The sequence below is a fragment of the Loxodonta africana genome, chromosome 22 (genome assembly GCF_030014295.1).
Source record: "Loxodonta africana isolate mLoxAfr1 chromosome 22, mLoxAfr1.hap2, whole genome shotgun sequence".
NCBI classification, from domain to species: Eukaryota; Metazoa; Chordata; class Mammalia; order Proboscidea; family Elephantidae; genus Loxodonta; species Loxodonta africana.
In genome coordinates this window covers 55905988-55929717 of record NC_087363.1, presented here as the reverse complement: position 1 = coordinate 55929717, position 23730 = coordinate 55905988, and the positions used below count along the sequence as shown (strand labels likewise).

Below are 23730 nucleotides of genomic sequence, written 5' to 3'. Positions count from 1 at the left end.
GTGTCAGAGTAGAACTGTGCTCCATTTTTTTTGTTTGTTTGTTTATGACCTTTTGGCAGGGCTTCTAACCAGTTCTCCCTTGTTCAGTTGCAGCCAAGGAAGCGAAACCAGAACAGACCTGAATGATTTTAAATTTCAGTTAACCAGAACTCGAAAAATTTCAGGTCAAAACCTGCTGGAGACCTATCTCCCTCTTAGAAAACAAAGGTAACGTTCATGTTGCATAGCAACCAAATCTCTTGCCCATTGGATTTTGAGCAGAGTCAGAAACAGTGGTATCCTGCTCAAAGATGGCGGCTGACTGTACCATTTTGAGTGTGTGTCAAGCTCTACAGTCCTGCCAAGAGTCCAGTCTTATGCAACAGCCTTCTAAAAGGGCTTACCATGTCTCTTTAGAGTCTCCCATTCCAGGGCTTCGACCTGTAATTTTTCCCATTGCAATTATTGTTCCAGATCACCCAAGCTGTAAAAATTTGCGTCTGTTCCAATTTCACTTCTTCAGCCATGACTGAACCAGTTCAAACCAGCTCAAAGCCCTGCCTTTTGGAACCAGACTTCCAGGCCTGTCTTCTGAGGCACCTCTGGGTGGATTCAAATTGCCAACCTTTGGGTTAGTCGCTGAGTGTTTAATCATTTGGGCCACCCAAAGACTCCATAGCTCACAGGTAAGAGAAGGGAAAAAAAAAAACAACAACAAAAAATAAGAACAAGCAGAAGCAAACACTGACACGTTGAGACTTTACCTGGCTCAGAACTTGCTGTATCTCAGTACTGATGTGAGGTAGGATGGGCATGACAGTCTGTTCATCTTGGCTCAGGACAGATGGGGGACACAGGTTCCAGTGCAGAGTCTGAGCTCTTGGCCCAGGTGGTCTCCAGAGCTGAAGCACGTGGGCTCAGGCCCCTTGACCTAAGGGAGATTCTCAGGAACATCTGTAGATGGTCCAGGCCAGCTCGGGGCTCTCCTATCACGTCTGGGGAGTACGACGCCAGGGGGCCCACTCCATGCTAGCTCTTGGGGAGTCAGGGTGCAGGGGGAATGCTGACACTCTGTCCCAGAGGTCATGGAATAAAACAAATCTCTAGTAGAGTGAGCCTCCTTGGTGCCCCTACCCCGCCGCCCCTCAGGTAGAGTTTTGGACCTCTCTAGGGGCGTTTTCGCTGACATAACGATTGGGGTGGGGACCAGGGTTACTAGGAGTCCTACAACTCACGAAGTGTCCCGTGGAATAAAGAATTATTCTGCTTTCAGCACAACTTTCGTGCATCATCCCACCAGACATTCAAAAGGTAAAACAACAACCTTTTTATAATTGATTTCCTGAGTGCAGACCCTACCTTTGTTTTATATATAAACACAAAGTCATTTTTGCTATGTAAATATACATGGAAGATTTCAGGAGTGCAAATCCTGTGTAAATCAAAGGGAAGAGTGTGCTCTGCTGTGCTCGGAACTTAGTCAAGATCTATTCAGTGTGGAAAGTTGCGCCATGGATGGTGATGGTGCCTGAGTCACTAGCTAGCGCTACCCTCCCATATCAGGCAGCAATTGTAACTGGCACACCACGGGGGATTACATGGAGACACAAGCACCTGACGACTTCACGGTGCCATCTAATGTCACTGTACTGAAACATTCACATAGTGATAGATCATTTGATTATAAATTGCTTTCCTTTATTTTTCTATTACCTTACTACACACACACACACACACACATTTATATTTAAAACTGCATGTGTATAACCAAAAAAAAAAAACCAAACCCATTGCCGTGGAGTTGATTCTGACTCATAGTAACCCTACAGGACAGAGTAGAACTGCCCTATAGGGTTTCCAAGGAGCAGCTGGTAGATTCGAACTGCTGACCTTTTGGTTAGCAGCCAAGCTCTTAATCACTGCCCCACTCCTACATGTGCATGGATGTATGTGTGTGTATGTATATATATATATATATATACACATACATACATATATGTATGAATGAGTTTCAGGATAGTATGGGAGGCATTTCAAAACATTTGGTATAAAAACAACGGGGATGGGGCTCGGTCTGATAAGGTTGAGAACCACTGTTCTGGTCTCAGGGAACAGATACTAGTAGGAACAGAGTAACCAGTAGGACTTTGCAGTAAAGACAAGACTCAATTAGTATCTATGGATTTAATTTAAACACCTATTTGCAAGCATTAAGATTCTTACATTCAATGTCTAGTAGTAGCTTGCTCATCAAATGAAACCAAGCCTATTGCTGTCGATTCTAACTCATAAAGACCCCACAGGGCTTCCAAGGTTGTGAATCTCTACAGAAGCAGACTGCCACATCTTTTTCCTGAAGAGCTGCTGGTGGTTTCCAACCGCTGACCTTTTGGTTAGCAGTCGAACACTTTAACCACTGTGCCACCAAGGCTCCTTCAGTAGCTTGCCTAAAAATACCCCTTCTAAATAAAAAAAAAGGAAAAACCTGGTGAAAAGCTAGAAACACTGACTTTCCAAATGATGGGAAAAAAAAAAAGACATACTTAATAAAATTCATGCCTGGTAACAAACACAGACGAGGGGAACTAGAGAACATATTTTTAAGTCACGGGGATCACTGTGTCAAAAGAGATTAGAATTGAACTGAGAAGTTCATGGTGTGTCAGTTGTAATTACACATATATCGTTCTCTCTATTGTGATCATCCTTCTTTCCATCTCGACGCTGGGACATGATTAATATTTTACATACCGTCCAAAAGGGGAATGTGACTTACCAGAAACCGTCTGAACATTTCAAATACAGATCACCCTTTGCCAAGAGAAAATCCTGCCCAGCTGTAGATTTCTCATTTGCAAAACATAAGCGCAACGAAATTCCATTACTTAGAGAAACTGGCTGTTCCACCAAACCCTTGGCAACAGAAGCTATACTTATCTTTTTGAACAATAGACTCAGAAAATGTATTCTCTCACAAAAAAAAAAGACAGTAAATACGCATCTGAGATCTCAAGGAAGCATTCTTGCCCAAGCGAATTCCTGGTAGGGAAAATCCACTCCCCCAACCTGGGGTGTACAAAGATGGACACTAAAACACATGGCAAAAAGAGCTCCACACTGAAGAATGTTTTGCAAAGTGAAGGCCGATATAACAACGTTAATAATGCCCTTAAGACAAAACCAAGCATCCTTCTAGTATGTGAGTTACCACACTGCACTCCATCCACCAAAGAAGTGACCCTTAAGCCCTCAGTCATTCAGTTTGTTTTCACTGTGAGATTCAGCTGTACATTTTCCTGAGGATATAAATTATTCTGAAATGCACTGCTTTGCACTTGGCAGAATTCATCCAGATGAGCCTGGAAAAGCAAGACTTTGTTCTGTCTTCCCAGCTCTCGTTTCCTCAGAGAAGCATGTGGCCAAATTCCAGTGGGTTACATGAACTTCACTCAAGGCTTACCTCACCATCACAGCTCCCACTCCGTCTGAGGTTTTGAAAAGGGCCGTGAAAAATTTTTAGGAAATGCAGACGCTTCACAAATGTGTTTGGAACAACAAACACCCGCTGGTATCAGTGCTGTTTTTCTGGTTTCCTACTTAATGCACTGTATTATGGCTACGGCCCGTGGGTGAGTTTATTTTGGGATCTGGCATAACTTCTTGGAGTCTCACATTTGATTTTTTCCTAGTAGAAGATCCAACAAAATTTAGCCCATGTATTTGCTCATTGAAAGAGTAATCAAAGCAGTCAAAAGAACACCAGCAGACAAGCAGTCCTTTGTCTGCAACAAGAGTCTGTTCAAGGAGGCAATGGAGAATGCTTTCTCTTTCAGCAACTCAGAGCAATCCTACAGCATTGTGTCACTCTATTTCAAAGTGCTGTACGGTGAGGCTGAGATATCCACTTCCTTCGACACAGACCTATGGAACCACTATATAAAAGTTTGAAATGATGACTGAAGAAATGAAGAGGCTGGTGATGATGTAAGTGAACAGGATCAATGTGCCCTCTGAGGAGATTCTAGAATGGACACAATGGCACCCTGGTAACCAATCTGAATAGAGTCATAATTTGTACAACGAGGACCGCTCATTTGGTTCTAACATACAACCCTCCAATGGTCTCAACACAAAGCCATAACTGAAGCATACCAGACAGATGCATGTCCACATGACAAATCGCAGACGTGCCACTCATAAGCTGGCTTCTCTATATTTAACAAAAACTTAACACCAAGGCCATCCACACTCCATCTGGTTCCACACAATCAGAAAAGCCTGCCTCCTGCCCAGCCATGTACCAGTTGAGGCCTCCCTCCTCCTCCAAACATTTTGCTTTGAGCCAGACGAAGATGGGATGGCATTCACGCTATTAAAAGACACTAGCCAGTGTTCACATACCTCTATAATCCTGTCATGAATTTGCAGGCCTCCTTCCTTGGCAGCAGGCCCAGTGTCAACTATTTTGGATACAAAGATTCCTTCACTGGACGATCCATCTTGGTTGTCCTTTGGGTTAAAAAAAAAAAAAAAAAAAGAACACACACTGAGAATGCTAGGTGTTAGGTTGGTCGTGAAAATAAACCTTATACTCATTAAAGAAAAAGTGACTCTTGCTGGTGAGAGTCAATCCCAACTCCTGGCAACCCCACATGTGTCGAGTAGAATTGCTCCAGAGGGTTTTCAAGGCTGTGACCTTTTGGAAGCAGGTCACCAGGCCTGTCTTCCAAAGTGCCTCTGGGTGGTTTCAAACCACCAACCTTTCAGCTAGTAGCCAAACACTCAACCATTTGCGCCACCCAGGGACAACACCCATGCACGGTAAGATAAATCAGACCATAGCAAAGGGTATAAAATGTAAGTCCCTGCCATTCCCAGCCCATTGTCCTTCTTCCCCCATACACCTACTTGCAGTTTATGCCTCCTTGCCAAAACATTTTAATGCATCACCCTGCTAACCACCTATCTGCTCCTTTTTATGCACATTGATGAGATTTTGCTACAGTCACTCTTGTATACCTTGCCTCTCTCACTTAATTCCTTAAAAATCTTGGCAATCTTTTCTATCAGTCCCACATATCTGTCTCACACCTTTTGATGGCCAGAGAGGACCCCAACACAGTGGTAATTAGCACTGTTTCCCATTGCTGCTATTACGGACAATGCTGGGATAACATACTCCAAACCGTATTTGAGCGTATTTTTGCTACTGTGTATTTAGGAACAATCCTTAGCAATGGAACTGTTGGACCAAAGGGTGTACACATTTGATAGATAATGCCAAATTGCCCTCCAAAGAGTTTATACTAATATCGTTCATCAGACAGAGTGCGTGTTTTCCTACATTCTCACCAGCACATACTATTACCAAGCTTTTAAATACCCAATAATATGATAATCGGAAACCCTTGTGGCCTAGTGGTTAAGTGCTACAGCTGCTAGCCAAAGGGTCGGCAGTTCGAATCCACCAGGTGCTCCCTGGAATCTCTGTGGGGCAGTGCTACCCTGTCCTATAGGGTTGCTATGAGTCGGAATCAACTCAACGGCACAGGGTTTGGTTTGGTTCAATATGATAATCAAAATACATATTTTATTTTTGTTCAGTTTTACATCAAAAAGCCCCACCACTATCTCATCCAATTCTAATACAGGCTGATTTTCAGTCTCCTCGAATCTCTATAGTTCTTCGAATTAAATGTCAGGACTGAAACTTTCTGGGAGAGAAGACACCTCGTTGCTAAAACAACTTCTTTTTCTGAAAATCGAAAGGTTTCAACAAGCTCATAAAAAAAAAAAAAAAACCCTCACAGTTTATTCATGAACTTCTCTGTAAACAGTACTGCCATGAATTCTCTCCGGGTGTGTGGACTGCATTTCTCGTGATTAACAAATTTATAAATTAAATGGCACAAGCATGTGCTGTTCCCAAACAAAATCACTTGACAAATAAGTTCAGGATGTCCCACAAAAACCACACGATGTGCCATCACAGTAAATTCCTTGCCACAATGCTATAAGGAGATCTATTTCCATTCCTATGCTGCATGTAAATTCCATTTGTTAAAGATAACTATGTAAACACACCATGAACAGCCAAAATCCTATTTGTAAAGAGGAAGAGGTATGGCTGATTACGGTTCGTTCTACTCCTTCAAATCCAACAGCAGCGACAGATTGGGAAAATGCACACCTACCCCCCTGTCCTCTCTCTCACACACACATACACACACAATAAATATGATTCACCAAAAAGGGCCAAATCACAACTTAAAATGAGCATTAAGTGTTTTTCCCAGCATTTATTCCCATGTGACAAAGATATGTCTCTAACTGCCATCTGGATTTTGTCAACACTCTTCCAAGAGAAGGGTCAGCCGGCTATGGGTGCTGTGTTAGATCAGCTATCCTCAAAAGGCATCCCTGCCTAGCATCACAGTGCTCTGCACAGACCTACTGCACAATAACCCTTTACAGACCGAACCTCTATGTGCTCTCCGCCTCTCTCACAGCAGCCTCACTAATGCACGAGTCCAAACACATTTGTGTAGCTCCCTACATGCCTACCTCGCGTACCTCACATAAAAGTACAAAGCTACCATGTACCCTCTAATTACTGAGCACACACTAGGTATGCAGTGAGTGCTCTATGCTCGTCATTTAATTCTCACAGTAAGTCCAAGAAGTAAGTACCATTACATCCATTGCACAGATGAAAAAAACCTGAGGCTAAGAGAGGTTATATAACTTTCCCGAGGTCAAACAGCTAACAAGTGGCACAGCTGGGTTTCAAACTCAGGAAAGATTTCTTCTCTTGCACGTGCCCTGTGTGCAATACTGTCTCCCACTGAGAAAACCCTCACAAGAATACAGGAATTCAGAAGTCCAACATTCCAGGCTACGGAATGTTCCAGGAGAAGAACATGAAAAGTCTCAATGAACCACAAAGGATTTATGAACAAGCTTGAGTGCCCTAAGAAGTGATGTCAATATATCAAAATGAAAAGAGATCTGTGTTTACTCTGCTTTAGCTGCTTTGCATTTTTTGGGCTGGATAGGAAGAGAGAGATAAGGATGGGATTTTGGCTTTGGTTTGTTTTGCAGACTATACCATACACAAGTAATTTTTCTTCAGCAGCATCAGAAAGTTCAAGCAAAAGCCAGAGAGAAACAGGCAAGACTGAACACTGGAATTTAGGCCATATCAAGGCAGGGCTGAGGGATGGGGGCAGGATGCAAAAAAATACAGAATCACAGAAAACTGGATCGAGCCCATTCTTGACAGGTACGTTTTTCTCTTAAAAGACATCTCTTTATCCTCAGTATGCTTGACTCCTTTCCTAAGATGTGTTAAGTTAGAGCTATTTATCAAGGTGAGCTAACGTGACTTGGGGTTTATTTTGTTGTGCTGACTTGTGTAAAAGAAAAATGAAAGGGATTGTTTGCATCCAGGGAGTACCTGACTATGAAGAACCCTTGCCAAGGGCTTATGTGAGGGGTTCACTACACTAGACTGGCTGCTGTTTCTCAGGGATATGAGAACTAACAAATGGATGATGTGATTTTGCTAAAAGCATTACGTACCGCATCAGGCCATGAAAAGCCTTGTGTCAGAGTCCCCACAGCTGGGCTATTTCACAACCCAACCAAGCATTTAACACGTGCACGTTTCCCAAGGAAACGTGCACGTCATCCGTATTGCATCCTACTTCCCGTAACTTAGGATGCGGGCATGCTGTTGCTCATCCTGGCTTTTTTGTATGTTCTCAAAGACCTACCAGACTTTTCACGCAACTGTGCAGAAGACGTTTAGGTTTCATTGTGCTATTCCTCCTTATCAGGGCAAGTTTGAAAAAAAAAAAAAAAAACACTATGACAAACACGTGTATGGGATGGAATTAGATCTTCTTTCATATGTATATAAAACAAAAAAAAACCCTTGCCTTTGAGTTGATTCCAACTCTTAGCAACCCTACAGGACAGAGGAGAACTGCCCCATAGAGTTTCCAGGGAGTGCCTGGTGGATTCGAACTGCTGACCCTTCGGTTAGCAGCCATAGCACTTAACCACTACGCCATCAGGGTTTCCACACATATATATATACACACACAAAAATATATATATGTATATACACACATATATATATCTCAGCCTCACATGATCCTACAGTTTCCTGAGAATTCACAGGGGTGATGGGAGAATCACTGCTGTGTGAGCAAGTTCCCGGGGTTCAGCAAAATGCAAATGATCTCTGCCCCGCATCCCTCATTTTACAGGGCTCTGTGTTCATATCCATATTTTCATCTCATCGTTTAAAATATTTTTTTACATATGTGCTTTATAAAACAGATACTGTTAATAGCTCATCATCTTAACCTCTACGTATCACTTATTACTAAGACGTCGTATCTTATAATAAACTGTTTTCTTATTTTGAAACCATGGCTGTAGCCAAAAGCAAATGGATCTAGATCATAATTCTCCTCGTGGAACTCCTCTGTACTGAAGCCTGCGGTGGCCACCGGTTCGCCTCAAGAAGTCAAATCCCCAACAGCAGAATGTATTAGACTCTTCGGGATCAGGCCCCTGTTTTCATCTCTAGGTGTCTTTCTGCCCACTTCCCTGCCCACCCCTAACTCCCATCTCTGTTCCTGTTCCAGATCTTGCATGAGCTGCCTCAGCGCCCTCCCCCCGCCCCCCCACTTTCTTCTAGCTCAGAGGACTTCACAGAGAGGGTATGTATAACACAATGTTGGAATGATGTCAGAAAGTACTAGAAATTCCATTTATGGTCATACTTCCATCTCATCATTTAAAATGTTGCCTGTAACTTTTCTAAGGCATATGATGTACTAGGTCAGAAGTGTATTTTTATGTATAACCAAATGTGCTCAATTTTTTTTTTAAGAGTGTTCAGTTAAATATATTACATATACAGTAAAACCTGTGAAAGCCAGAACCTGTGGAAGGTGGAAACCTTTCAGAGAAGGGAAATTCAAATATTTTCCACTAATAGCAATAGAAAAGTGGTAAGACCGCACCCTGTCAAAGGCGGAAAACTGTGAGACCCTGAAAAATAAGACAGTCCCGTCAAGTTCCAGTTCTCAGAGGTTTCACTGTGTCTCTGTGTGTATGTGTGTGTATATATACATACACACACACAGATACAGATATATATGTATATGTGTGTATATGTATATATGTGTGTGTGTGTGTGTGTATGTGCTGACCCAGGAAACAACTCATCCTTCAGAACTCAGCACCAATGGTCTCTCCCCAAGATGCCTCTTCCCCCAGGTTTCCCTGGCCAAGACATCCTTAGCTTGACCCAGGCACAGCGTATATCAATGACTGCCATGCCATCTTCTCCTAAGTCATTAGTCTCCTCATCTAGACTGTGAGCTCCATGAGGGTGGCGCAAACACTATCTATAGCTGGAAGGCTGGCATTTTCTCACCCTCTCGGATGCGGCTCAAGAGCCCTTCCTTCCTTTCCCAACGCCCTGGCCAATGATGCTCCTTGCTCCTTGGAATCTATCATAAGCCACTCTCCCATTTCTTTCCTTCCTTGCACTTTTCCAATGTGTAATTATCACATTTACTTGTTTCTTGACTGATATTCCAACCAAGACATGCTGAATGACCACAGCTATCCTGTCTTCCTGGCCTCCATTGTATCTCTCAGCCCTTACTAAACAGTAGATGCTCAGTATTTATTTGTTCAGTGAATGAATTTGATTCTTTCCCTTTCCCTTGACTAGTTTCCTTTCAAGCTAATAAACTAGGAAACAGTCAGCAGGAGAAAAGATGACACGCATTCAGACAATCCCTTTTCAAAGGTGAGATCCTGGAGCTACCTTTTGCTACCTCCCTAGAGCCCTTTCAGCAAATATTTTTCTTGCAGTTAAGCTGACAGATTTGAATCTGGCCTCTTCTTTGTGGAGGAGCTGCTGATGATGAATGGGATAGCCAAAGAGCTAGAGGAGGAAGAACGAGAAAAGGGAAGCAACAGGGTACAAAGTAGGGAATCTGTCCCTGACTAATGAAGAGTTGACAGAACCCAACTCTGAAGACCAAACTTCCAGTGTAAGTCACCCACACTCCAGCCCAGCTGAGGAAGGTGGCTGGTTACTCAGTTCCGACCGTATACATCACACACAACTTCATTCAGCCCAACTGCTACACAATGAGAAGTGCATCCTAAAAGATAAACAGTTTGGATCAGCTGTTGCATTACTAGGACCATGCTATTTTAGGAGATCATGATGAAATAAAAACCCCTGGGTGTCAGGATGTTAGATAAGCAATGAAATCTCTAATTACAGAGAACAGAATGAAGTGAGCAAGGTTTCCTACCCTTCACCCTCCAAACTCCTTTGTCTGCCACACCAGGGAAAGGGAAAAAACATTTTAGCAGTTAACATACCACGCAGGGCCGACCACCAATAATATTGAATCCCAGGGAGCCAGAGTCTCGATGCAGGACAAGAGTCAGGCTTTTGGTTTCTTCACCCTGCAAGAACAAATAAGTTCAAAATTTTATTTACAAACAGGAAAATGTTGATGAGAATTCTCTATCTATCTAAGTGGACTCGTGGGCTACTGAGCTGATCATTAAAAATCCTATGTCTTTTGGGAAATGTATCTAAGGGAACTTTCTGGAGCCCAAGCCAAAACTCTGTCCTGTGCTTAAAAAAAAGTGCTTAGGAGGTTACAAACATTGCTAGGTGCTGTCTGACCCTTGAATGACCACATAAAAATGTTTGGAGATGTCCAGACATGCCTGATGGACATTTCTTATCAATGACTCTTTGGTCTGCAAATGTGTCTTTCTTCTGAGCAGTCCATCGTGTGCTGACTGTCTAGACGGCTACTTTCTGTTTGTTTCGCAATCATTCTCAACAGCAGCATTCACGTCATGTCACGAAAGGTTCAAAGAGCAGTTCTCTCGGAAGTGGGAGCCTGTGCACAGCCCATCAATAGTCATCTGTGTTTGGGGGACTTGAGGGGAGAGTGACGCAGGAAAAGTCAGATGCAAACATGGGGAGAGAGGAGACAGAAACTCCTGAATCCTACTGAAAGGGGAGAGAAGGCGTTTTCACAAAGTAATTACTGTCCAGCTCATATGAGATGCAGAGCTGCTAAACAGAAGAGATTCTGTTTAAGATTGGTAGATGAGAACCTCCTTAAATCAAACAAGGAGAAGTCATCCACGCAGGTCACATGGGCACAATGCTTGACAGGCAAAAGGATGGAGATGCCAGAGTACCTCAAAGGCAGGGCTCAAGTAACAGACAGCCAAATAAAAATAGACTTAACCTTATGTGCAAACAGCTACTTAGTATTCTTTGACATAAACATTAAACTCTCTGATGGACCTTTGAAATGTTTCCAATTATACTTCATGTGTACTGACCATAAACTCGCATTTGCTTTGCTCACATTTTCTGTTAAAACATAAATATGGTATTTTTTTTAATTGTGCAAAATGGCAGCTTATAAAAGAAATTTTATTCTCATTTACTGCTCATTGATAAAACTTTTGTCTTCTTTTTTTCCGGAAAAAATGAATAACACCATCTGTATGGCACACACGCAACTGTCTTTGACATGTCCATATTCGCAAAGAAAACCACAGTTTCTGACCTATAACGCCTACTGATTCTTTCTGGAGCATTACTTTATTTACTGCTGTAGTTGTCAATGTATAAGTGAGGTTTCATATCTGGCCAAGAAAACTGTACCCAACAAAGCCCTCCCAGCCCATCCCTAAAATTAAACACTTATGGTTCAACGACAAAAAGACAGAAAACCTAATTTAAAAACAGGCAAAGGAATAGAATAGACCTTTCTTTGAAGAAGATATACAAATAAGCACATGAAAAGGTGCTCAATGTCATTAGTCATTAAGGAAATGCAAACCAAAACCACAATGAGATACTACTTCACATCCCCTAGGATGGCTATGATCAGAAAAAAACAAAACCAGAAAATAACAAGTGTTGGTAAAGATAAGGAGAAACTGGAATCCTTGCCCACTGCTGGTGGGAATATAAAATGGTGCAGCAGCTGTGGAAAACAGTTTGGCAATTCCTCCAAAAGTTTAACACAGAATTACCACGTTGTTGTTGTTGGGTGCCATCAAGCCAATTCCGACTCACAGGGACCCCTTCTGACAGATCAGAACTACCCTATAGGGTTTTCTTGGCTGTAATCTTTAGGGAAGCAGATGGCCAGGTTCTTCTCCCACCAAGCCACTAGGTAGGTTCGACCAACCAAGCTTTTGGTTAACAGCTGAGTGCTTAACAGTTGGGCCACTGACCCAGCAATTTCACTCCTAGGTATATACCCAAAAGATTTGAAAGCAGGGACTCAAACAGATACTTGTACAACAATGTTCATTACAGCGTTATTCTCAATAACCAAAGAGTGGAAACAACCCAGGTGTCTACAATAGATGAATGGATAAACCAAATGTGGTATATTATTCATACAATGGAATATGGTTCGGCCATAAAGAGAAATGAAGTTCTGATATACGCTATGACAATGATGAAACTTAAAAACATACGCTAAGTGATACAAGTCAGGCACAAAAGGACAGATATTATAGGATCCCACCTACATGAAATACCTAGACTAGGCAAACATGTACAGACGAGAGTTTACTAGTAGTTACCAGTGGCTGGGGTGAGGGGAAGTGGGAGTATCATTTAAAGAGTACCGAGTTTCTATCTGAAGCGTGGGAAAACTTCTGGAACCAGGGGCTATGGCCGCACAACATGGTGAATGTAATTAATGTCACTGAAACATTCACAGAAAAAATGGGTAAAATGGGAAATTCTGTGTTATACATATTTAACCACAATAAAATAAATAAATAAATAAGACTAATGTGCTTCACTGTATAGAAATTATCTCCAAGCTTAAAACTCCTAGTAGCCATAGCTTTTTCCCAGGATTAGTCTATGGCAGAACTGAGAATATTTCCAAAAATTTCAGGTGAGCCTAAGCATGTCCCTTTTATGTAAATGACTAAAATTCTCTAAAAACAAAAATGACAATTTATCAATAGGAAAAGACATTCATTCGATTTCTGAAGAAAGAACTGGGTGTCCTACAGGAAAAACACAACAAAACATCCATTTCTTAAGGGTCACTTACTCCACATGTAAAAAGCAGTATTTTAATACAAAAGCAATTACCTCTATCAAGCTATGGGGTGCGAAACAAAAAGCAGCAGAACCTCTTTAATGACAGCCCATTTTATGGGTATTTTTTATTTGCCAGTTATCAGGACCACCAGCAAAGGCATCTATCAATGCTATCAATCTTTAAACCCGCTGCCCTCGAGTCGATTCCGACTCATAGCAACCCTACAGGACAGAGTAGAACTGCCCCATAGAGTTTCCAAGGAGCGCCTGGTGGATTTGAACTGCCAACTTCTTAGTTAGCAGCTGTAGCACTTAACCACTGTGCCACCAGGGTTTCCTATCAATCAATCTTTACAACCAACTAATTTGGGCCCAAACAAGTTAACAGGCAGTAACTTTCACTGCTGCAACAGAATGAAAGTTTAGATTAATCTAATAGTTCTGAGATGGAAACAGGATGATTCTGAAATTGAAATAGTAAATATTTTCTGTCTTGGAAACGGACAATCTTGGGAAGTCCATTTCTTGCTTTGTTATCTTAAAAAAAACCAAAGGCCCCTTGCCATCGAGTTGATTCCAACCCCTAATAACCTAAGCGAGTAGAACTGCCCCACAGGGTTTCCAAGCCGGCAATCTTTATAAAGGCTACCACATCTTTCTCCCGAGGAGCGAGTGGTGGGTTCGAACCTCCAACCTTCCGATTAGCAGCTGAGTTCTTTAACCACTGTGCCACCAGCGCTCCTCTTTGCTGTCTCAGAGGGTGAAATGTTAGAAATACATGGGAATTAGAGCAAGTTATCTTACATGTCTGGTTTTCGTAACTAATCAATGATGGACGCTGCAACAGTCACACAGTAATCCAAGGCAGATGGCTTTAGTTTGACAATCTCAAATGATGCACAAAGAAGAATGCACAAAGGATTAAAAAGACTAGTTTTAAATCTACTGTGTGATAAACACACTAATCAAAACAAAAAAAAAAACTGAAAGAAAAGGGAAGATATTGTGTTACAGCATTATGATGTATTACATTGTATTAACAATGGTAACTGCTAATATTTGTTGATTACTATGTACCAGAAATTACACTGAGCATTTAAAGTGCTTTATTTCATTTAATCATCTAACAAATCTTATAAATTGGCCTTATTATCCTCATGATACAGGTGGAAAAACTCAGAGACGGTGATTAAGAAACTTCTCTGAATTCAAAGAGCTAGCCAAAGGTGGAGCTGGGAACCCATGCTCTCCAACTCTAGCCGTAATTACTCTTCCATGCTACTCTTTTTTAGTGTGGAACCTAGAAAAGAGTTCCACATAGGCTTGCAACATCTTAGGTCCCACCCAAAATGGTTCAATTGCTGAATTTTCAAGAAGGAACTCATTGTAAGGAGGTCTTACCAGAAGACCAATGTCAGAACAAAACCCCGAACTGTTGACTGAACTATTTATCTCAAAGAGACCCAATCTGAGGTGGCCAAGGAACTTCAGTGCAGCTCTGGTCTCAGAGACCTTGCTCAAGGAACAAGTGAGACAACGCCTGAAACACAACATTCCTCAGCTGAACAGCGGTTTGCAAAGAAAGTTTCGGAACAATGAAGTTGACCTTCTATGCCTCCCTGTCAGACCCAATCACTGGGAATGAAGAAGAGATGTTCTCAGGTTATACAAGCATCTTGAGCTAGTCAGTTGTCCAGGAAGGGTGGGCAGTCAAGGCGCGTTAGGTGGCATTGCCTGTTTTAGGGCTGATTACAATAGTAAATCCACATGTGGACGACTCAACACAGGATGTGAGGGTGGGGATCAAAGAAGACAAGAGAACAGCTTTGTCTGGAAACTGAATTCCTTTCACTTCACCACCTAATTACTGAAGGTCATTTTCTATTCTCTGACACTCTCAGCTTTATGTTCAGTTCTTCCTTTCCCCAGCCCTCCCTGACAACCTTAACTAGGTTGGTTTAACTTCTAATTTTTCAGAAGAAATAGAGAATTTAAACACTAAACTTCACACAATAAGCTTAACAGGTTAACATTAATCTTGGCTTCACCATTTAATCTGTTTCTGGGGTCAAGATGCTTCAGGAGAGAGAGCATTTAAATAACTCTCACTAAATTATATTACGCCAGTAGAAGAGACAGATAAATGAGATATGGGCAAAGGCTCTCATCAACGCTGCTTTCCCAGCTCTTTGCAGACATTGTGTTACCAGTGGTATCTTTGAACTAAAAATAAATTAATTAACCAATATTGGTCTGGTCGGGTACTTTACCATAACCCTCACTTTGAAATGGTCTGAGGTAGGAAAACAAAGGGGAGGAAGGGTTCTACCTTCACTTCCCATACTGTGTTATGCACTTCACATAAACATCTCAATTAGCCTGCACCAATTAACCTTTGAAGCGGGCAGTATATAAATTAAGATGCAGAGAGTTCATACCCTTGCTCAAAATCAGCCAGCTGTGAAGTGGAAAAGCTGGGATTAGAACTCAGGCCCACCTACACCCTCTGCTCACGCAGCATTCTGCCTAAAAAGACCTAACTTTCACATTAAAATGTCATGCAAGAGTAGAACAGTTTTTTAATTTATTTCAAGCAATGATTTTTTTTTTAGATTTTTATTGTGCTGTAAGTGGAAGTTTACAAATCAAGTCAGTCTCTCACACAAAAACTTACATACACCTTGCTACATACCCCTAATGAGACAACCCACTCCCTCCCTTCACTCTCTCTTTTCATGTCCATTTTGTCAGCTTCTAACCCCCCTACCCTCTCATCTCCCCTCCAGGGAGGAGATGCCAACATAGTCTCAAGTGTCCACCTGGTCCGAGAAGCCCACTCCTCACCAGTATCCCTCTCCAACCCACTGTCCAGTCCGATCCCTGTCTGAAGAGTTGGCTTTGGGAATGGTTCCTGTCCTGGGCCAACAGAAGGTCTGGAGGTCATGACCACCGGGGTCCTTCCAGTCTCAGTCAGACCATTAAGTCTGGTCTTTTTACGAGAATTTGGGGTCTGCATCCCACTTAAGCAAACCCTGGTGGCATAGTGGTTAAGTGCTACGGCTGCTAACCAAGTGGTCAGCAGTTCAAATCCACCAGGTACTCCTTGGAAACTCTATGGGGCAGTTCTGCTCTGTCCTATAGGGTCGCTATGAGTCAGAATCGACTCGACAGCAGTGGGTTTGGTTTGGTTTTTGGTATCCCACATAAGCAATGCTTTTTTTTTTTAATATGAAAATAATGGTTGCAAAGATTGTTGCTACTGTTGTTGTTAGGTGCCAATTAGTTGGTTCCAACTCATAGTGACCCTATGTCCAACAGAACTTAAGAGTGCCTGGTCCTGTCCGATCCTCAAAATCACTGCCATGCTTGAGCCCATTGTTGCAGCCACTGTATCAATCCATCTTGCTGAGGGTCTTCCTCTTTTTCAATGACCTTCCACTTTACCAAGCATAATGTCCTTTTCCAGGGACTGGTCCCTCCTGATAACATGTCCAAAGTATGTGAGATGAAGTCTCAACATCCTTGCTTCTAAGGAGCATTCTGGCTGTACTTCTTACAAGACAGATTTGTTTGTTCTTCTGGCAGTCCGTGGCATATTCAATCTTTTTCACCAACATCATAATTCAAAGGTATCAAGTCTTCTTCAGCCTTCCTTATTCATCGTTCAACTTTCGCATGCATATTTGCAAAGATCATCTATTTTACCCAGAAGAGTATCATAAGCATATCTATTATGCCCCAAACAGAATAGTAAAAAACTGAGGCGAGTTTTCTCATCCAAAGTATGGAGATAATAATAGCTTCTTCTCACCTCACAGGGTTACTATGAGGCATGATACTTGTAAAGTGCCGCAGTACTGTTCCTGGCCAATAATTACCTCCTCAAATCATGATCATGGACATGGACTAGTCTGGGATCCACTAAAACTAGCTCAGCTCAGCACTGAGCTCTTTTACCCCATAAATTAATCCTCTACAAAAGCCAACCACCACCCATCTATTTATTTGCCCATACTATGGTGGCTTGTGTGCTGCCATGATGCTGGAAGCTATGCCACTATTATTTCAAACACCAGCAGGGTCACCCATGGTGGATGGGTTTCAGTGGACCTTCCTAAGACAGACTAGGAAGAAAGGACTGGTGATCTACTTCCAAAAATTAGCCAGTGAAAACCCTATGGATCATACAATATTGTCCAATACAGTGCTGGCAGATGAGCGCCCCCTTTTCTACTACTCTTTCCAGATGCCAAGTGCCTCCTCCCTTCAGTAGACAGGACACCAGAGACTGAGGAGCCCTCACCAAGTCTGGTGGAGAAGGAAGGCTCCAGTCATATCCTGAGTCAATGGCAGCAACTGCCTCCTTGGGTCTAGGCAAGAAGGCCCAACCAGAACCTCAGCACCCCAACTTCAACCCCAGAACCCAATTCAAGGACATAGTGCAATGCAGGGGCAACCCGGGAGACCTTGAAGTCTTTAGGATTGAGAAGGGGATAGATATGTTAACCTTGGGGTAAGGGGAAGTGGACATCAGGACCTAAACAATGACATGAGCCACCCAGGCTTAGGGGCTTCCCTAAGCCAGTGAGTCACAAGCAGAAATAAGCAGCTCAATTTTTAGGAATATATAGCTGATTTGGGGGCTACTGGTGGTTCAGTCGAAGTCCTGGTGGTGCAGTGGTTAACAGCCTGGCTGCTAACCAAAAGGCTGGCAGTTCAAATACACCAGCCACTCCTTGGAAACCCTATGGGGCAGTTCTAGTCTGTCCTACAGGGTGGCTGTGAGCCAGAATCAATTCTACGGCCATGGGTTTGGTTTTTGGTTTTGGTGGTTCAGCGGTAGAATTCTCGCCTTCCATAAGGAGACCCAAGTTCAATTCCCGGCCAGTGCGCCTCACGTGCAGCCACCACCCGTCCGTGAGTGGGGACTCGCGTGTTGCTGTGACACTGAACAGGTTTCATCGGAGCTTCTAGACTTAGATTAGAAAGAAAGTCCTGGCAATCTACTTCTGAAAATCAGCTAACGAAAACCCTACGGATCACAACTGTCGGATCCTCGACCAAGGAAGGGGTGGCGCAGGACCAGGCAGTGCTTTGCTCCACTGTGCAGGGGGTTGCCATGAGTCAATGGCAGCTAACAACATAGCTGATTTTTAAATGAGTCTTTGTTGTCACATGGGAACACTTAACTACTAGATCAATGTTAAAATCACCGGAAACATTATCTGTTCAATCTTCATCTCAAGGTCTAACCAGATAGACAAAAATTTTAGAGGAAAAAAAGGTCACAATGAAAAAGCAAAAACACGATGTACTTTGATTGCCAAAAAACACCTATGTCAGTTGTTTATAATAAATGTCCAAGATTGAGAACTGTCTTCTGGGGGCAAAGTCTCTTCTTTTTAGTATTACTGTCACTGTTCTGCTCCAAGCAACCCAGCCTCAGAAGCTTGGATGCGCGCCATCTCCTAGTCAGCGTGGTGGCTCCCGGCATCCTTCCACACCACTGTCCATGTGGGCTCTTTCTAAAAACACCTTTCCATCCAGTGATGGGTGTTCCCTGAGTATCCTTGCTGTGGGGATCACAGGCGAGAACTGGGTAGACTGGAACACTGCCCAGAGGGTTGGGAGAAGTGTAACTGACTGACTGCTAGTCTGTGAATGTGGGGTGACAGGACACCTTTCAACCTCAGATTATGGAAAGCCGAGACTCACACAGCTGGGAAACAGCTCAGCCTGTTGACTAGTGACCAGAAAGCATCATTAAGCTTGGTTCTCTCCAAGAGAAAATCTGCTGGGCTGGGGGAGCGGGAGGCAAAGCTGGGTGCCAGGAGTTCTCACTAAGGAAATGGGGATGTCTTCACTCCCTACACTCAGATGTTCTGGTCCTCTTTGCAGTTCAAACTATGCTTTTAATGATGAAGCAGCTTGGACTAACCCCCTTCTTATAATTCAAACTCCAACTCCAGGGAAGGGATTCTTGGAAGAATAGAAGAGGGAGCTGTTCAAGACTAAGACAAAAGACAATCATCGGGATGATACTTGAAAATAAACTGAAAATGGATAAAACAATTAGCTTAGGTATTAGAAAGCTGTACCTGTCACCAAAACAGGTGTAGAGAGCATGAAAAGAGACAAAGAGCGTGGGGAAACCGGCGAAAAGAAACAAAGAAATAGTTTTTCTGGGATAATACTATCCACAGCATATTTTATACTCATCTATAAACCAAACAAGATATTGCAAGATAATATGAGAGATTTTCAGTACTTCCATAGGCAAGAAAAAATAAATTTCAAACTGCTGTTACATTTAAAAACCTGAGAATCACCTAAATGTATTATTTTTCCATTTCCATCCCCTTGATTTCAAATTTGTATCTCTTATTTTTCATCCTGGGCTCACATGCTTTTCTGGGGAACATCCATTAGCAATTCTTCACCAAAAATGCAAAAAAAAACCCAAACCAAACAAACAAAACCTTATTTAAAGCCCTACAGCATCTCAACAGTTCCAGGTGATGGACTGAGGGACGGTTTGAGTTTTTTTTAACTTCAACATCCATTTACCCAACCTGAGGCATTTGCCTTAAACCAGCAAGAAAGCAAAGGCTACCCAGCTGTAAAATCTGTAAGTGCCTGCTTACAGGAAGGCAGAAGCTTTGCTTGGCGCACCTCTCGTTGTTGTTAGGTACCATTGAGTCGGTTCCGACTCATAGCGACCCTATGTACAAAAGAATGAAACACTGCCCAGTCCTGCACCATCCTCACAATAGTTGTTATGCTTAAGCCCATTGTTGTAGCCACTTGTGTCAATCCATCTCGTTGAGGGTCTTCCTCTTTTCACTGACCCTCTACTTTACCAAGCATAAAGTCCTTCTCCAGGGGCTGATCCCTCCTGATAACACGTCCAAAGCATGTGAGATATAGTCTTACTATCCTTGCTTCTAAGGAGCATTCTGGCTATACTTCTTCCAAGACAGGTTTGTTTGTCCTTCTGGCAGTCCATGGTATATTCAATAATCTTTGCCAACACCATAATTCAAAGGCATCACTTCTATGGTCTTCCTTAGTCATCGTCCATTTTTCACATGCATATGACGTGATTGCAAACACCATGGCTTGGGTCAGGCGCACCTTAGTCTTCAACTGACATCTTCACTTTTCGTGGACTGAGATAAATACACATGACACAGTCACAGACCCCTGCAACTCTCTTTTCATTCACAATTTTAACCTCTTTCTTCACATCTTATCCCAGAGCTGCTACCCAGAGGCAGCAAAGCTGCTTTGAGTATCCTCTTTTCAAGCTTTCCACCACCAAAAAAGTCAGAGAATTTCTATCAATCAGGGCAGTTACAAGGCTCACTGTGAAACTGTTCATCTTTGAGTAAAAATTGCTTTCCTCCTTTTACACAACCACTTCAAATTTCTCATGTTTCATCAATTATTTATTTGAACAAGTTCTAAAACCAAAGATGTTTCTTCTATAACCTAAAGTCACATAATAGATGTTCAATAAATGCCTGCTAAATCTTATCATGTACTTTACATACACAATCTTATTTAATCCTAAAGACCCCTGTCAGCAGCTATACTGTTATTTGCATTTTAGAGATGAGGCAGTTATGGCTTAGAGGTGGAGAGGTGATCGCCCCAGAGTCCTTCAATGGTGGGGCAGAGGGAGGATACAGACCCTGATACTGCTAACTCCAGGGTCTGGACAATAACCACACACAACCTATCAGCTCCATCAGGTTATCCTGGCAACTGCCCATTGACCTCAGGCCCGGATTCCACCCTAACCCACATGCTCAAGGGACTTCATTCCTCTCGTGATTCATGTGCAGCAAAGACACTGGGCCCCTGAAAACGGTTTTTGGTGAAATTCTGGGGGTGACTTCTCTGCTCAGGACTCGTCTCTGCACACCCATCTTCCACTATCAGGGGAAAGTGCACCCCCTCTTTCTGGAGATGGAGCTGCTACAGGGCCCCTCACAAGCAGGTTGCACCACCTCTCTGCTCCATAGGGTAGGTTCCCCTGGAATATATATATGGAATGGGTGAGAATGATGGACGCTGCAGTCCATCTGTTAGTTATTTTCTTTACAAGGGTAATCATTATGTTACACCACTTCCCCTCCTTATGGGAACAGGCTTATTAGAAAGAACACCATTAGTCATTGGGGGCACAGATGTTAACCCATGGCTAAAAAGCTTGAGTGAGCAAAGAAGAGCAAGGCTTGCGCTTCCAAAGGCACAAGTGGGTGTCTGCTTGATCCCAGGGGTTAAAGCGGGTCAAGTTTACCTTTGTATCTGACAGTGCCTGGCACAGCGCCTGGCACACTAGAGAAGAATATGAGGAACTGAACTCAGTGAATACTTTCGAAGGATTTCGTTTAATTCCTACTGGTACCCACTCTTAAAATTACTAGGATAAAAATTAGAGATGAGCCACCATTTCATCTGGGACACCATTTCTTTATTTCCATTTTATTATTCTAAGTCTTTTGATAGCCAGGATCTGCTTCATTTTACCCTCAATTGTGCTCTCCACCAGACCTGTGAAAATGGAAATTAGGGTGCGGGACGAATGCATTTCATCACTATGGACCAGAAGCCATCAGACAAACTAAACGGAGCGAAAAGAGGAAAGTGAGCCAGTTTTATTTCACCGCCTCTGTTCCTTCATCTGTGATATGAAGGCGATGGCTCACTATTAACAGTACTTACATCGCAGGGTCTTTCTGAAGACGAAATAAAATAATGCATCTAAACCGCCAACCCATATGATGCTTAGCGTGTGTAATAACTGCCCTTAGGAAGTCTGTATAGGACATCAGAGGGGACACTGACTCAGGAGAATATACTCTGCTTATTTTGGTAAGAGTACGAGCTTGGTGTCGGGTGATGTTGGGTTCAATCAGCTCTTACAATCTACCTAACTTCTAGCCTTAAACTAGTTATTTTATAATCTCTTTTATAATCTCCCCCTCCCATCACACAAAAAAATGGTCTATCCAATGAAGCAGACAGAGAAGCTCATGTATACACATATATAAAGTACCCACAGGGTATGGCACCCATTGCAACTCACTCATATTACTTCCTTTCAAGCCCCCTGGTCTATTGTCCAAGGCATAAATGCCTTATAGATTCTTACTCATCAAATATTTTTACAGACAGGCAAACGTCATTTCTCAACATAGGAAGAACCATTACGGAGAAATCACAACAGAATCCCCGGTCCGAACATTTAATCCAGTGGAACTGAGTAACACAGTCATAAACCAAGTCCCAATTTCTTTATAAACCACAGGAAGAAATGGACATAGCTGGCAGCCTGCAAGTCCCATAGCTGAACGAGGCTGTTCCGTGAGATACACCATGAAATGGCTATTGGCTGAAGCTCTTCAGAAACAGAAAACATCCTAAATGGTCAACAGTCTGACAGACACATTTCAAGGTGTTTAGACAGCTGGGACACCTTTTAATACAATTGTCTATAAGATTCACTTATCCCCAGGAGTTCTGAAATGGCCAAAATTGTTTCTGGGATTTGAGGCTTTATACAACTTGATCTGGGTGAATCTAGGAGAACAAAAAGAACGCCTCCCAACAACCTGGAAACAATTTTTAACAATTTTGTTAACTTGGGGGTCACGGAAAAACTCATGCTCTTTAATACAAACCCACTCCTGGTTAGCCATGTGCAAAGTGTTGAGAGCTGACAAGACATTCCTTTGGATGTTTAATTCATCCACTGAACACATACACGCCAAGAGCCTGCGGTATGCAAACAACGTATCTAGCCCTGAACAGGACAGATGTGTGCGGTCCCTGCCAGGGAGAGACAACAAACAACTCACCAATTACTTAGTTATAGCTGTGACACCAAAAAAACCAAACCCACTTCCACTAAGTCAATTCCAACTCATAGCAACCCTATAGGACAGAGTAGAACTGCCCTATACAGTTTTCAAGGAGCGCCTGATGGATTTGAACTGCTGATCTACTGGTTAGCAGCTGTTGCACTCAACCACTACGCCACCAGGGTTTCCAAAAACCAAACCCACTGCTGCCAATTCTGACTCATAGTCAAGGACAGAGTAGAACTGCCCCAGAGGATTTCCGAGGAGCAGCTGGCGGATTTGAGGTGCCAACCTTTTGGCTAGCAGCCTCAGCTCTTAACCACTATGCCACCAGGGCTCTGACGTAGCTGTGACAGATGCCATGAAATCAGGGCACCAGATGTAGTGTGCATCAGAGAAGGCTTCCTGGGAATAGTGAGCTGAGATGGGAAGGATACAAAGGCTACCTAGTGAAGAGTAGTTGGAAAGACTGTTCCAGGGAGAGGGAAGAACAAGTACAATGGCCCAGAGGCAGCAAGGGTCTTGGGAGCATATTCCTGGAACTGCCAGAGACCAGTGGGGCTGGGGTGAGAGAACAAAGAGGAGAGGGATAAAGGCAGGTGGTGGCTGGTAGGAACCACAGAGCTGCTGGACCTTACAGCCACCCAAGAGAAACAGGATGGCACAGAAGGTTTAAAGGGGAGAGGCTATGCGATTGACATTTCTAAGACATTTCTCGCTGCTAGGTAAAGA

The 23730-nt window shown here is 42.8% G+C and overlaps 1 protein-coding gene across 1 annotated transcript in view; it reads right to left on the bottom strand.

The window, feature by feature from the left end:
* Positions 1-23730, bottom strand: part of PDZRN3 (PDZ domain containing ring finger 3) — a 275570-nt gene that overhangs the window by 246822 nt on the left and 5018 nt on the right. Inside the window, exons 2-3 of the mRNA XM_023548073.2 lie at positions 10402-10488; positions 4381-4488 (exon numbers count right to left, since the gene is read on the bottom strand). Coding sequence (XP_023403841.2) covers positions 4381-4488; positions 10402-10488 — 195 coding nt within the window. The remainder of the gene's footprint in view (positions 1-4380; positions 4489-10401; positions 10489-23730) is intronic.